Below are 12,745 nucleotides of genomic sequence, written 5' to 3'. Positions count from 1 at the left end.
GTTTAAGGGACTTTGGATCTGAAAATTAATAAATCCTGCTCTGACTTTCTGATGAATCTGTTGTTTCCCGTGAAATTCCAGATGAAAAATACAAATTATCCCCTTGTCTCTCTGCTTCAAGCCCTGAAGATCAGCTCAAGGCACAGAAGATCTTCAAAGAGCATGTTCCAAGGCTCCCTGTAAAGTAAAACCCTGGTAGCTGCCCATCATAGGATGCCATTAGTGACCCAAGAAGTCATGTTCAGGGCTGCAAGTGGCTGCTTATGGTGGGAGTTTGCACTCGGAGCCATCGCAAACACTTAATTATCATGTTGCGAAATGATCAAATGGGCTTTGGGAAAGCTTGGCTCGCCTCATGGTTATTTGCAGCCCCGGGATGGGGTCTGGTGGAAGGCAGGCTGTGAGCTGAGGGACCTAATTCTTACCAGGCGCTGGGGAGGGCAGGAGCGTTGCAGAGACCAGTGCAACTGGAAAGGGCAGGGCTATGTTTCTGCCTGGCTCTCGCCATGGCTGATCTCTGCCACGTAACCTGCCTGCGCCTGTCCTGCAAGGCAGTTGTGTCGCTGGCACCAGATGTGGCAAAACTCCTACTGAAATTCTTAGCTTTTATTTAAAACAAAAACAACACCCCCTTACCCCCCTTGCTGCATTACTTTTTTTTATTACATTACCCTTATTTATTGCAGCATTTCTATTCTGGATTGGTTATTTATGCTGACTCTTGTGGGCTGGCTGCTTCTGCTGGAAAGAATTCAATTTTGAGTGTGACTTTGTTGTCTTCACTAGCAGGTGAACCGTATCAAGCTGTCCTTCAGCTACCCTGGGTGAGTGGGAGCGGGCCAAAAGGGTTAGTCATTGGGGGTGAGATTTGCAGATCAGCTGCAGGTAGGTGCAGGAAGAAGTGCAGGTGGCTGCTCATCAGGATGGTGGGTGGGTTCCTCTGCAGGGCAGGTCAATGCACCAAACAATGCAAGTGAGCAGAAAAATTAGTTGCAGTCACAAGGCTGTCAGGTTTCTAAGCTCAATGGTTTGGAGGGAAAGAATAAAACAGAAGGACTTTTTTTCCCGGTTCTTTTTCTTTGCGTTATTACTTTCCAGCAGTTGTTGCCGTTGTTTGTCCTAACACAGCAACAACAGCAAAATCCTTTTGGAAGCTGAATGACAGCTGAACATGCTGCAAGCACAGCAAATGTTTTTTAGCTTTGGTATTGGCATTGTCTTGAACTTGAACCAGATTATTATCGCTGCTTACAGGTAAAAAAAAACAAGGAAAATGCATTTCAAGGTCACTGACAAAAATATTTCACTGAAGTTTGGCTCGTTGGTTGAGCAGCTTTAAGAGATGGCGAGCGGTTTTGAGTAAGTATTCTTGTCCCGTAATGAACAGCAACTGAACGCCAAAAAAAGAAGAGAAAAAGAAAGCCCTGTGCAAATGCGTTTGGGTTTCCTCCGGCTGAAGCATGACTGAGTTCTCAATGCAGCCTTGCCTAGCTGGAGCCTATTTTAAAATTGCGAGCAGTGGTGCTGCCTGTTGCCTGGAAACCTCCTCCCAGCCTTGGGCACTCTCAGCCTAATCATAGCCATCGCCAGCCTTTATTTATTTCCCATCCAAAATGTCATCCCAGGCTTCTGGTTTGTGTTTTTGTTTGCTTGTTTTTTTGTTTATTATTTAAAATGAAAAGACACAAAGTGTAACCATCAAACCGGGTGACTTTCTGTGGGAGCGGCGTGCTTGGCTGTCACTGTGGTGCAGTGCTGGGAACTGGTCTTTGAAGCTATGTGAGGTGGTGGCTCGGGGGGGGGCATGGGGTAGAGGAGAAGTGGGGGCTGAGAGCCTGAGGAAGCCCCACAAGCTCTGCCGATGCACACAGTGGCTTCCTGCACCTTGTGATAGTCTCCTCCTTAAGAGGAAAACCAAACCTCTGCAGCTCTGAGTCCTTTGCAGCACACATGCGGTGCAGTTCCCTTCCCTGCACAGCTGCACCGTCCTGTCCTGGATCCGCAGGTCAGCATTCAGCTGCCTGGATCAGCACGGACTCACCTTTCTCCCTGTGTGCTGGGGACTGTTCCCGCAGCTGGAGTCTGGATCTGTCCCTGCAGAGGTGTTAATCTGAGCTTTGGCATCTCTGCATGGTGACAGATGAATGAAAGAAAGTTTAACTTGGAAGTTTCCCTGTCTTAGGGGCCTTTTTTAATTCACCTAAACTCCTGTCCACCTTAAAACCGTAATTGATGCCATCTCTCCCACAGGAAAACTTAAAATGATTGCTGTTTCTGCTTAGTTAGTGAGCTCGATCGATCCTGATGGGATGACACGGAATTGATCGCAGGGGCCCAGCTGCGATTCGGTTGGGTTTCCAGGGGGAGTCCCTTGGGAGAACGCTGGGCTAAATCAGCTGAAAGCTGGTAACAAGTGCTAGCCAGGGCAGCCAGAAGGTTTGCATGTGAGGCATAGGAGCTGCTTCAGCTGTTCACAAGTTGTTCTTGTGATTGAAATGCTTTAGTTTACGAAGCTGAGAATATTTGTTCTACCAAAGGCAGAACTACAGGAGGCTTTGACTCGAGCTGCAGTTGAAAAAAGGTTTGCTTTTTGATTAGCAATCTTATTGCAGGCATAGAACAATATGCAAGGCTTATCATCTCATTTCTTGTATTTTCCTCTTGAGTTAATGTGAAGTTTGACAGCCAGCTTAGGCTCTTCTTGGTATGCTTGTCTTGCAGTCTTAGTGCTGGGACATTAAGTCCAAATTGTCAGGGACAGACAGAAGAACCAGAGCCAGGCAAAGGGCAGGCACTCTTGCCATCCCCATCTTCTACTGTGTGCTGGTGAAGAAGAAAAACAGCCGTTTGCCAAATAAGCTGTGAGTGTGGATTAATCACACTCTGAAATAATCTATCTTTGCATCTCCATGGAAGGATAAGTATGCCGGAGAGGCTGCTGGATGGTGGTCTGGTCTCTGGGTTCAAACAGTGTTGCTTGGCTGTGTAGAGGTGGCAGTGTCTGTTGAAATACTTGTGCAAAGCCAAACTCTCCTGTTCTTTGCTAGAAACAGCACTTACCCTTCTGTCAACTCCTCTCTTCTGGACTTTATAGCTGATCTGATCTGATCTGCCTTTCTGTATAACACGGGGCATAGACCTGTTTCTCCTCAGATGTTTATTGTCTTAGTTCCTAAGCAAAGCTTCCTACAGGTGATCAGCTTCATCCTCCTCTGGGGGAGGAAGAGACAGAAGGAAGAGCAAAGTGCATAGAGGGGAGGCAGGAACAGGAACAGCAGAGAAACGGTGGAAAACTGTGGTCACAGATGGTAAAGCAAGAGGATTCCTCACCCTGCCTGTGCGACGAGCACCCCTGAATGCCTAAGCAAACAAAACCATGCTGCTTATGGCAGTAGCAAAGGAAAAATATGGAGTACTTGGGGGAAAACACAAAATCTGTCAAGCCGAATTTGGTGCGGGAGTTTTTAAGAAAGTGGAATAAAAAAGGACAAGGAGAAATTGAGTGCTAAATCACATGGTGGTGGGGTTTCCTTTGCTAATCTCTCCCAGCTGTATGTAGCTGAAGTCTATGCTAGTGTTTTCTTTGTAGCCTGGTAGCTTAGTTCTCCCAATTCCCCCTGAAGATGAGTATTTCCCCCTCTTTTCTGTTGCTGGCGGTGGGTTTGTGCTGTGGTGTGCCAAAACACAAGCTCGTTTGGGCTGGAGGTTATGCAGTGCCCGGGAGGGTGCTTGTTTCTTGGGCTTGGTGGTTCCTCTCATCAGTCTGACTTGCCATCTTTATGCAGTTTGCTAATCTGGCTTCTTCCCCCTACCAGAACGAAGAGAAGAGGAACCTTTCCCTGGGGGGCCATGTTGGCTTCGACAGCCTCCCCGATCAGCTGGTCAGCAAGTCTGTCACACAAGGCTTCAGCTTCAACATCCTCTGTGTGGGTGAGCACAGTCCTCTGCAGCAGACGTGGGCTGAGCTGGCAGCGCGGTGAGGTTGGGACCAGGATTTCTTGTGTGTCCTGCTGTGCCATGGGGCTTGGCAGAGACTTTAAGCAAGTCAGAAATGCCTAACTATTTAAATAAACACTTTTTTTTTTCTCAGTGAACTTCAACTCTCTGGAGCTTGATGCTTCTGAGTTGTGACTTTCACAAGTGACTATTGGAGATTATTACCCAAAATTAGAGTTTTGGTGAGGGGGGTAGGGGAGGAAATGGGTGTGGGACTGTCCAGCCCTGCTCTGAGCTGAGCTACCCGTGCAGGTGCAGAAGCTGCAGAGAGCAGCAGGGAGGGCCAAGTGACTGAGCCTTGTGGGGCAAACCGGAAGAATTCCTGTAATCAGCGAGGTGTTGGGCATCTCCTTCACTGTGACAGCTGTGCAATAGGAAGCGTTAAGGGAAGGCTGTGTGTGGCAAATTAAGCACTTCCATTTGCAAACTGGGGTGGCTGGCATGAGCAGCTTCTTGGTGGATACGGTGTGCAAGCAGATGCAGTCAGATGCAGCGGTTAGCTGAGAGCTGCTGCTGATAATTCGGTCATGTCTGAGTGTGAGCCTGCACCCCAAAGTGGGGGATAAGAGGTTTGCGTTGGGGGCTGTGCCTGGTTGATGCTTTCCCAGCGTGGGTCAAAGGGCTTGAAGCATGACCATCCCTGTGCTAGGAAAGGGAGAGGGAGTGGAGCGTTCCTGGTTTTATTGATTGTAAAGTATTTATCTTGAAGATTCTGAGCCGGTGCGAGGTGCTGACTTTAAAATAACCTTGTTACACTTTTTAATTTTGATATTGACATGATCTAGAAACCAATTCCTTCCAGTGATGAGATAAGCATTATTTTTACTTCGGCTGGTTCTTGTATTGTGTATCAGGCCTAAAGTACCGTAACCTGCTAAACCAGCAGAAATAGATCTAGAGGCAGCAACTCCTGCCTGGCCCTCAGTCTGCCTGAAGAGAGTATGGCTTTGTGTAGACTGTGCAGCGAAACGCTGACAGCTCTTGCAAGGTGCTTGTGCCATACCTAGCCACTTCTGAATATCCAAACCACAAGCAAAAAGCATGGCTAGAATCACAGTTGAACTTCATAGGCTTGTTCCTTAGCAGAAGGGTAATTGCAGCAGAGAGCAGTATGTTTTTAATTAGTGCCATTCTTGGGCACACCAGAATGGATACTCTTAGTATGGCCAGATGAGCATGCATTTGTGAAACACTCATCTGGAAGAAATTAATGCTTTTTTTTTTGGTCAAGAGGAAAGAAAGAAAACCTTGTATCCCTGTTTGCCAGATCCTGCTCCCAGCTGTGCCCACAACTGCACAGGAGAATGTGGCTTACATCAGTAGTGAGTTCTCCATGTGACTCCTTTCAGATTTATCTGGAGCACCAGGCTGGCTTTATTTCCTTGCCCAACTCAGCCACAGCTGGTAGAAAGCGGTGTGTGCCTCTGCGCTGTTCTGAGCACCACGAGGTATTCATTCCAGATGTGAGAGGAAACCTCATTGTAGGACTTGCCTGTCCCCTCCAGATCGTGCCAGACACTCATCACTTCGTGCTGATCTGCAGTTACCTGGAGCTATTGCTGTGTTTGGGACATCCAACAACTGTCTCAGATAGTTCTTGTCAGTGGGAGCAGCTGAGTTTTACTCCTCCTCATCTGAAGGCTCAAAAGACTACTAAAATTGTGCTCTCCCCAGCTTCTCTGGTGCAAGATCCCAAGCAAAGCCAGGGTACATGGAGAGGAAAATAGTGTGTTTTGCTGTGCTGTATGGCCCTCGCTGGGGAGACAGGACCAAAGCGCTCTGTGTTAGCTTTGCATTAAGTCTGGGAGGCGTTCAAGAATGCAGCTAGACAATTACATGTCTGCCCAAAAGCAATTTGTAGTAACCTTTCACAGTATAATTTAGTTCTGCTCTGTCATTAATGTTCTTTTGAAGTACCTGTGACAAATTCATGCTGCAGTGAGCTGATGATTTCTCCTTCCTAGGTGAGACCGGCATTGGGAAATCCACGCTAATGAATACCCTCTTCAATACCACATTCGAGACGGAGGAAGCCAGTCACTATGAGAGTGCAGTTTGCTTGCGGCCACGGACCTACGACCTGCAGGAGAGCAATGTCCACCTGAAGCTAACAATTGTGGATGCGGTTGGATTTGGGGATCAGATAAACAAAGATGAAAGGCAGGTCTCGTGCCATCTGCTTGGCGTTTCTGGGCTTGCCTCTAATGCTTAGACATGGCCTGCCTGCAGCCCTGCCTGCAGTGTTGCAGAAGAGGTGTCCATGTTTCTGTTAATGGAGTAGCTCCGTTTCTGGGGACTGAGTGTTGAGGGAGTTGGGTGAGGAGCCAAAAAGGTCACAGGAGGTCTTCCCAGCAAAGAATGGTGTCCTCCAGGAGCGTGAGCAGTTAACAAGCTGTCCTTGGTGCCAGCTTGGGAATTATCTGTGCTGGCAATGATCAGTGTCTCTGGATCTGTCTCATTTAATTACACAGACATCTTGTTCAAGCTTCAGGTAGAGGCTTTCTGGGGCTCCAAGGTCTCTCCTTGGTCATGTTGCATTGTTGAAGCCAGATGGCTCAGCCCTGAGATCTGGGCAAAGTCTGATCTGGGGAAGTAGTTGTCCTTCCATGCTCCACTGTCCTTAGACTTTGCAGTACAGCTTCAGGAGACTCCAGCAGCCTTTGGATTCTAAAGGTCTGTGTGTAAATGACACACTTCCCTGTTGTACAGCTAAACTGTGTGAGTCTTATAACTACTTTTTAAGTGATATCATGGTATGTCCAAGAGAACTCCTTAAGCCTTTGAATTGTTTACATTTGAACTCCAGTATCTGGCTTGCTAATGGTATGGTTTTAGTTACAGGCCGATAGTTGAGTACATTGATACGCAGTTTGAAAACTATTTGCAAGAAGAGCTGAAAATCCGCCGATCTCTCTTCAACTATCATGACACGAGGATTCACGTCTGCCTGTACTTCATCACCCCAACTGGGCACTCGCTCAAGTCTTTGGACTTGGTGACAATGAAGAAGCTGGACAGCAAGGTAAGGGTGGTCCCTCTTTCTGGAAGTGGTAATGCTGCTGTTGGTTGTCATGCAGAAGGTTTTGTTCCTTCCATTTAAGTGCTGGACTCCTTCGTGCATATTAGCTGAGCCATTTTTAGGACTCAGGTAAAACTTCATCTGCCCTGGTGGTTGCTGAGGTCTTGTGCTTTTTTTCTCACTGGCTTTCCTGAAAAATGTCAGGCGAAAAACCCGTTTTCCAGCTAGCTGTATAAAGTCTAGAGCGTCCGTTGCTGTAAGAGGCTTACCCAGATTTGTTCCTATTGATCAAAGCCATCAGCTGCAACTTTATTAGCTGCTCTTTACAGGTGCGCAGGTGAGGGTGCATTCCAGCTCCTGCCGTTGAACTGTGGGAACTGTGGAGTCACCTTTGGTGTCCTGACATGTCAGCAGGGACAAAGGGGCTCAGAGCCACCAAAACTGTAGGCATCCCAAGGTGGTCAGTGCAGAGGAGACGAGGGCTGCCAAGAAGCGTTGGCTGTGCATGCTGGAACACAGGGAGTGCGTGGTGGTGGTAGTGCCATATGATCTGGATAGGAGATCTTCTGAAAATGTAAATATGGTGAGAAATTTTCCAGGTCATAGGAATCCTAAAAGTGGGTTGTGAGAGGGTCTGGCTGGGTTTCCTTGTGCATATTATCTTCTGCCTTAGGGGGCAGTGGGTTACTTAATTGGCTACCACTGCTATTCCTGCAGCTCGGAGGAGGTTTCTGACATGCTCTTGGTTGTTCCAGCTGGCTTCCAGGGAGCTGCAGGAGGCTTCAGAGGTCACTAGTGGCAGCATAATTTCTTCTTTGCAAGAATTTCCTATCTTTCAGAGCAGGATTTTACCAGCAAGTGGTTCCTTTCAGATGGCAGATGCTGATCAGCCTGCAGAGAGGGCAGGCAAGGCAGCTGGGACCCTACAGTAACCAGGTATCCCCTGGACTCCATTGAAGGAATGCTCTGTGCTCTGGCTGTTGTCCATGTGCAGCTCTATCAGACTGTCCTGGTGGGTAGAGTTCCCCCTCGCAGAGCTCCTGCTGTTTGCCCTCGCCACCCAGGGCTGTTGGCCTGCTTTTCCTTGGCCCCACTCCAGAGCAGGCACTGGGTTCCCATTGCAGTGGGCTGTTTGTAACCGTGGTGGCTGTTACACTGACTTCATCGGGTATCTGAAAACTTTCCCTTAAGAAACTCTTGTCTCTTGGTGCAGTGCCAGCATTACGTGTTCCCAGAAATATGTTTGGAGGAAAGCTTTTGCACGATTCCCCTTGGCGCTGGTGGTCCCACAAAGCTTTTCTCTTCCTTTACTTCTGCATTCCCTACTTTTCACATCTCCCTGTGGCTGCCTTTAATGTGGTCCTTGGGTAGTACCAAAATAAATCCTTTGTACTTGTGCAGAGATGAGAACTTTTTGCACACGCAAGCCTTTTATACTTCTAAACTTCCACTTCAATAGTCCTCTCTGGAGTCATTTTATCCCTTTGCTCTCATCTCTCTTCTTACCATAGTGTGAGAACATCTTGGATTTCATGATGCAGTGGCCTCGCACAAGCAGGCATGTGGGAATGAATAAGCAAGTAGAGCCCATTGATGTTTTCTTGGTGTCAGTGATTTATGTTGCATTTCTGCATTGGTGTCATCCCAGGACATCCAGGTGCTTTCCAGGCGCTCCTTAAAGATTTGTGCATGGTGGTGCTGTGCCCCTTTCCCAGTGCACATGGACCGTTTGTGCTTGGGGGCCAGCGCATGGGCAGAGCGAAGTGGGGTGTTGGCAAACCCCGGGCAGCTTTCTGCCTGCTCCGGACTGGTGACCGAGCGGTTACCGTGCCTGAGCAAGGGGGTGACGTGCTGACTCGCATCTGCAGCCGTGTGAGCGCACCTGACCCCAGCTTTCCTCTTGCAAAGCTTTGTGTGGCTGGTGGCCTTTGTTTTACGGTTGAAGAATGGAGCCCGTGGAAACGAAAGGTGTATCAGAGGCAGTGGCTTTGCTGCGTGTTCTGCTGGCTCAGCCTCTGAGGAGAGTTTAACAAGGGGTTTGTAGGAACTTGGCGCAGTTACACCTTTGCTTTAGCACACCTGTGGCATGGTATTACGTGTTGGGCAGGCTTTTGAAGCTGCATGACAATTCCAATAATGAATCTTGCTCTTAGTGTAGAGCTCAAAGTCCCTTCTGGGTAAAGCTGTTTTGTAAAGAAAATCTTCCCTTGTACTGTAATACAGTATCTTGTTTAGCTGAGCTCACGGCCAGCTGTTGTCTAGGGTATTTAATTACGGCCAGAGAGCTAGAAGGATCTCCAGAAGTGGTTCAAGGTAGACAGAATGTGGCTAGCTGGCTGGTGGGTGAGAAGCACATATGGCCTGGCAGGGGTTGGCCTTCTTTTGGATTTAACTTGGGAAAAGGAGGAGATACTTCCATCCCTGGGAGTGCTCAAGGCCAGGTTGGATGGGGCTTTGAGCAGCCTGGGCTAGTGGCCGGTGTCCCTGCTCCTGGCAGAGGGGTTACAAGTAGATGATCTTTAAGGTCCCTTCCAACCCAACCCATTCTCTCATTTTATGATAAATAAAATTGCATCTGTATCAGGTGAGAAGGTGACTTATTGATTTAAAACACAACCCTGCCCTGGAAGGCGATGGCACAGCTGTGTGCTGCTGTGGGCACCCTGGTGGTTGTCCCCAGATGGTTTCCAGTCAGTGTGTGTTGTTTACGAGCCGTGGCTAATTGTTTGCCCTTCATGAGCTGTCACATCCTAGGCAGGTCACTGGCCAGTGGGGATGCTTCAGGCCTGTCTGTGCCTCTGCTGTTTGGTTTCCAGCATAAGATTTGCCTCTTGGTTTCACTGAGACTTGGCATTCAGGAACACTTTGGAGATGGGGAAGAACTCAGACGTACTTCACAGTGTGAAAATGCACGTAGCCTTATTATTAGCAAAATTATTTTCTACCAACTGACCGACTTTGGCACATTCTTGTAAGTGTTATTTTTGGAGATGAGAAATAACTCATCAGAATGACTTGCGAAGGAGTACATTTTATGTGTGTGCATGGCAGTTCACTGTCTTGTCTGAAGCACAGGCTTCCTTTGGTCATAATTCCAGCTCCAGCAAAGACTTCTAGCACGTGGACTGATGGTTGGGGGACACTGCACCTCTGTTGCATTCAGTAGGATGACACTCCAGTAGTCAACTTCATGATTTTATTACTAGATCTTTAAATAGAGAATATTGCTCTTCCACCATGAGATATAAGAATGTTGCTTTAGGATTCTGTCTTCAGCCCAAGGTAAACGTTATTTGTGTAAAAGAAAGAGGGGAGAGAGAAACCTTGCATGGTTCTGGCGTCACTTCCTTTTATTGGGGTTTTCTGTTCAGGAGGGACAGGAGAGGTGACTTTTCTTCTCTAGCTAGCTGTATATCTGTTTATTTGGCACTAATTGCTGTGCCACAGGCTGTGGCTTTTGCACAGAAGTGGAGGCATGGAAGGTGCCATAGGAGGGCAGGGTTAGACATGCAGTTTGGTTCGGTACTGTCTTGTACCTCATTCGGTTTTTGTTTCCAAACTTTTCCGTCCTTTCTCCATGTTGTAAAGGGATGAGCTTATTCTAGACTTGGACAGCTTTTGGGTGCCAGTGCTCAAAATCAGAGAAGGGAAAAAAAGGAAGATAATTGTATAGTGCTCCAGGTATCACTTGCTAACTGTGGGATTCCAGTGTGTGAGTTTCCAAGGCATGCATGAAATGAAAATAAAACCAGTAATTATTTTAAAAATTTAAGGAACTCACAAGGGAAGAAGAGAGAAGGAAAGAGTTTACACCCAAATGCCATTTCTAGGACTCCACAGTATTGATTTTGGCTGTTGGTTACTGGAAATACGACAACTTGTAAAACCCTTTTAGGTTATGAATTCTGTGACAGCAGGTGCTGACTGAGCTGCCTTTGCAAAGGACGTGGGACCTGGCTGGAGGGTGCTTGAACCAACCTGGGTTTGCACCTTCTCCGAGTGCTGCTGGGGCAGCAGCTGTGCCCACAGAGCCTGCCTTCCCCTGTGCTGGGCAAGCCCCGCTGAGCTCCAGGCTCTGCACCTCCTGCCTCACTGGGAGCGGGGCTGAGCTGGGACTTTTTGAAAGAAGAGGGGCAAATTGCTTAGGCCAGCTGAAAATGGATTAAAGTCACCTCTTCTGCTGGTTTGTCAGCGTGCCTGGCTGGCTGGAGAGCATGAGGCTCTGCACGCAGCAGCTCCCTGGCAGGGCCTTTCCGCTCGCAGATACCGCTCCTGAGCGGGCAGTACATGAGCCCTGAGCTGACCCTTTTTGGGTGGGAGATGGTGGATCCAAGCCTCCTCCGCACTTAGCAGGTCAGTGAAGCACCCAGCTGTGGTCATGGCCCTGTTTACCTTTGTAATGAGGACATTGACCTGCTGAGGAGTGGAGTGAGCAGCAAAGCTTGTTCTGGGGGGGTTTGTGGTCCTTGGTAAAAGAGGCCAGGTCAGTGGCTGAGAGAAAGGAGGAATTTATCCTCTCAGATAAATTTGCAATGAGCAAATTAAGACTGTTTTCTTTTGGAGTAAACGCTCTTGTATTTAGTAAGTGCTAAACCAGAGCAGGGGGAAAAAATCCAAGAAGCACGGAAAAAACACTAAGCTAGAAAGAGAACATGAGCTGGGAAAGCGAGGTGGTTTATTTTAGTGGGCACCCATTGGAGACCAAATGGCTGCTGTGAATTTCTGCTCTGTAGGACAAAAAGCATTGCTGTTGGAAATCGTTAGATGGCAAATCAGACTCTCCCCTCATTTGTTTGGATTCTTGTGTTTTACTGCTATGAATTTGGCTGCTGTTCAGACAGAGGAGTTTTGTTGTTGTTTGTTTAAGCAGTGGTTTGCAGGGTTGCACTTGGCTTTTCTGGCCATAGCAGCGTTATCTAATAGAGGTTCCTGTGACAGATCCTGCCCCACTGTAGCTCTCCCGAGCACGAAGCCATGGTGAACCACATCCCTGCGGAAGGATGTGGGATGTGCCCCTGTTTGCTCTTGATCTTTGTAGGTACTGGGCACAGGGGGACCTCCCCAGCCTGCAGCTCGTGGGTGGCTTTGAAACCTGGGGTGATGAAGCTGCGTGGGGTGTTGTGCTCGGTGACAGCTGATGTGAAACCAAAGCTGAGCGACAGCAGCGTGAAAACAGATCTCTGCTGTGTGGCACCCTGCACCTTTCCCAGGAGGTCCGTGTAATCTGCACAGCACGCCTGAGTTGTGATCCTCACAGGGCTGCTCAGGAGGGTCCTTGGAAAGTATCCGCAGCTGCTGTGAGAGTGTCAGGAGCCCATGCTCTTTCTGCTTAAGCATAGGAAGGCTTCACGTCAGCTCGCTGCAGCGTTTCATCCTTGTGCTTGTCTTCTAAAACAGCTTGTCAGCAGAGCCAGAAGTGGAGAGGTGATAGCTCGAGATGTGACAGTTACACTGTCTTTGCCTCCCTCGGCGTGTGTAACAAAATACATAGGCAGGAGCAGAGGCTTTGATCTGCTCACTGTGTATTTATTGCCGGGTGTTTATCTGGAAGTCTTGTAGCCAAATTAGTCCTGGAAAACTCTTCCCTCTAGTGTTCAGCTGGGCTTGTGCTGCAGCTTGCATGCAAAAACATAGCACCTTTGTGGTTTTACGAAATGTAAAGCAGCCACCGGGGTAAGATCCGGGTCACGCTGCGGGCACCCACGCTCCCGACAGAACAGCATGCCCGCC

The 12,745-nt window shown here is 48.3% G+C and overlaps 1 protein-coding gene across 2 annotated transcripts in view; it reads left to right on the top strand.

Moving 5' to 3' along the window:
- The window catches only part of SEPTIN8 (septin 8), a 37,913-nt gene that overhangs the window by 13,138 nt on the left and 12,030 nt on the right, over positions 1 to 12,745 (top strand). Inside the window, exons 2-4 of one of the 2 annotated variants that reach the window (XM_056348216.1) lie at positions 3,816 to 3,930; positions 5,961 to 6,156; positions 6,832 to 7,018. In XM_056348216.1, coding sequence (XP_056204191.1) covers positions 3,816 to 3,930; positions 5,961 to 6,156; positions 6,832 to 7,018 — 498 coding nt within the window. Of the gene's footprint in view, positions 1 to 3,815; positions 3,931 to 5,960; positions 7,019 to 12,745 lie in introns of both variants that reach the window. The other variant, XM_056348215.1, reaches the window with a different exon arrangement.

The sequence above is a fragment of the Falco biarmicus genome, chromosome 8, assembly GCF_023638135.1.
Source record: "Falco biarmicus isolate bFalBia1 chromosome 8, bFalBia1.pri, whole genome shotgun sequence".
Taxonomy (NCBI): Eukaryota; Metazoa; Chordata; class Aves; order Falconiformes; family Falconidae; genus Falco; species Falco biarmicus.
This window is presented reverse-complemented; position numbering and strand designations above follow the sequence as displayed.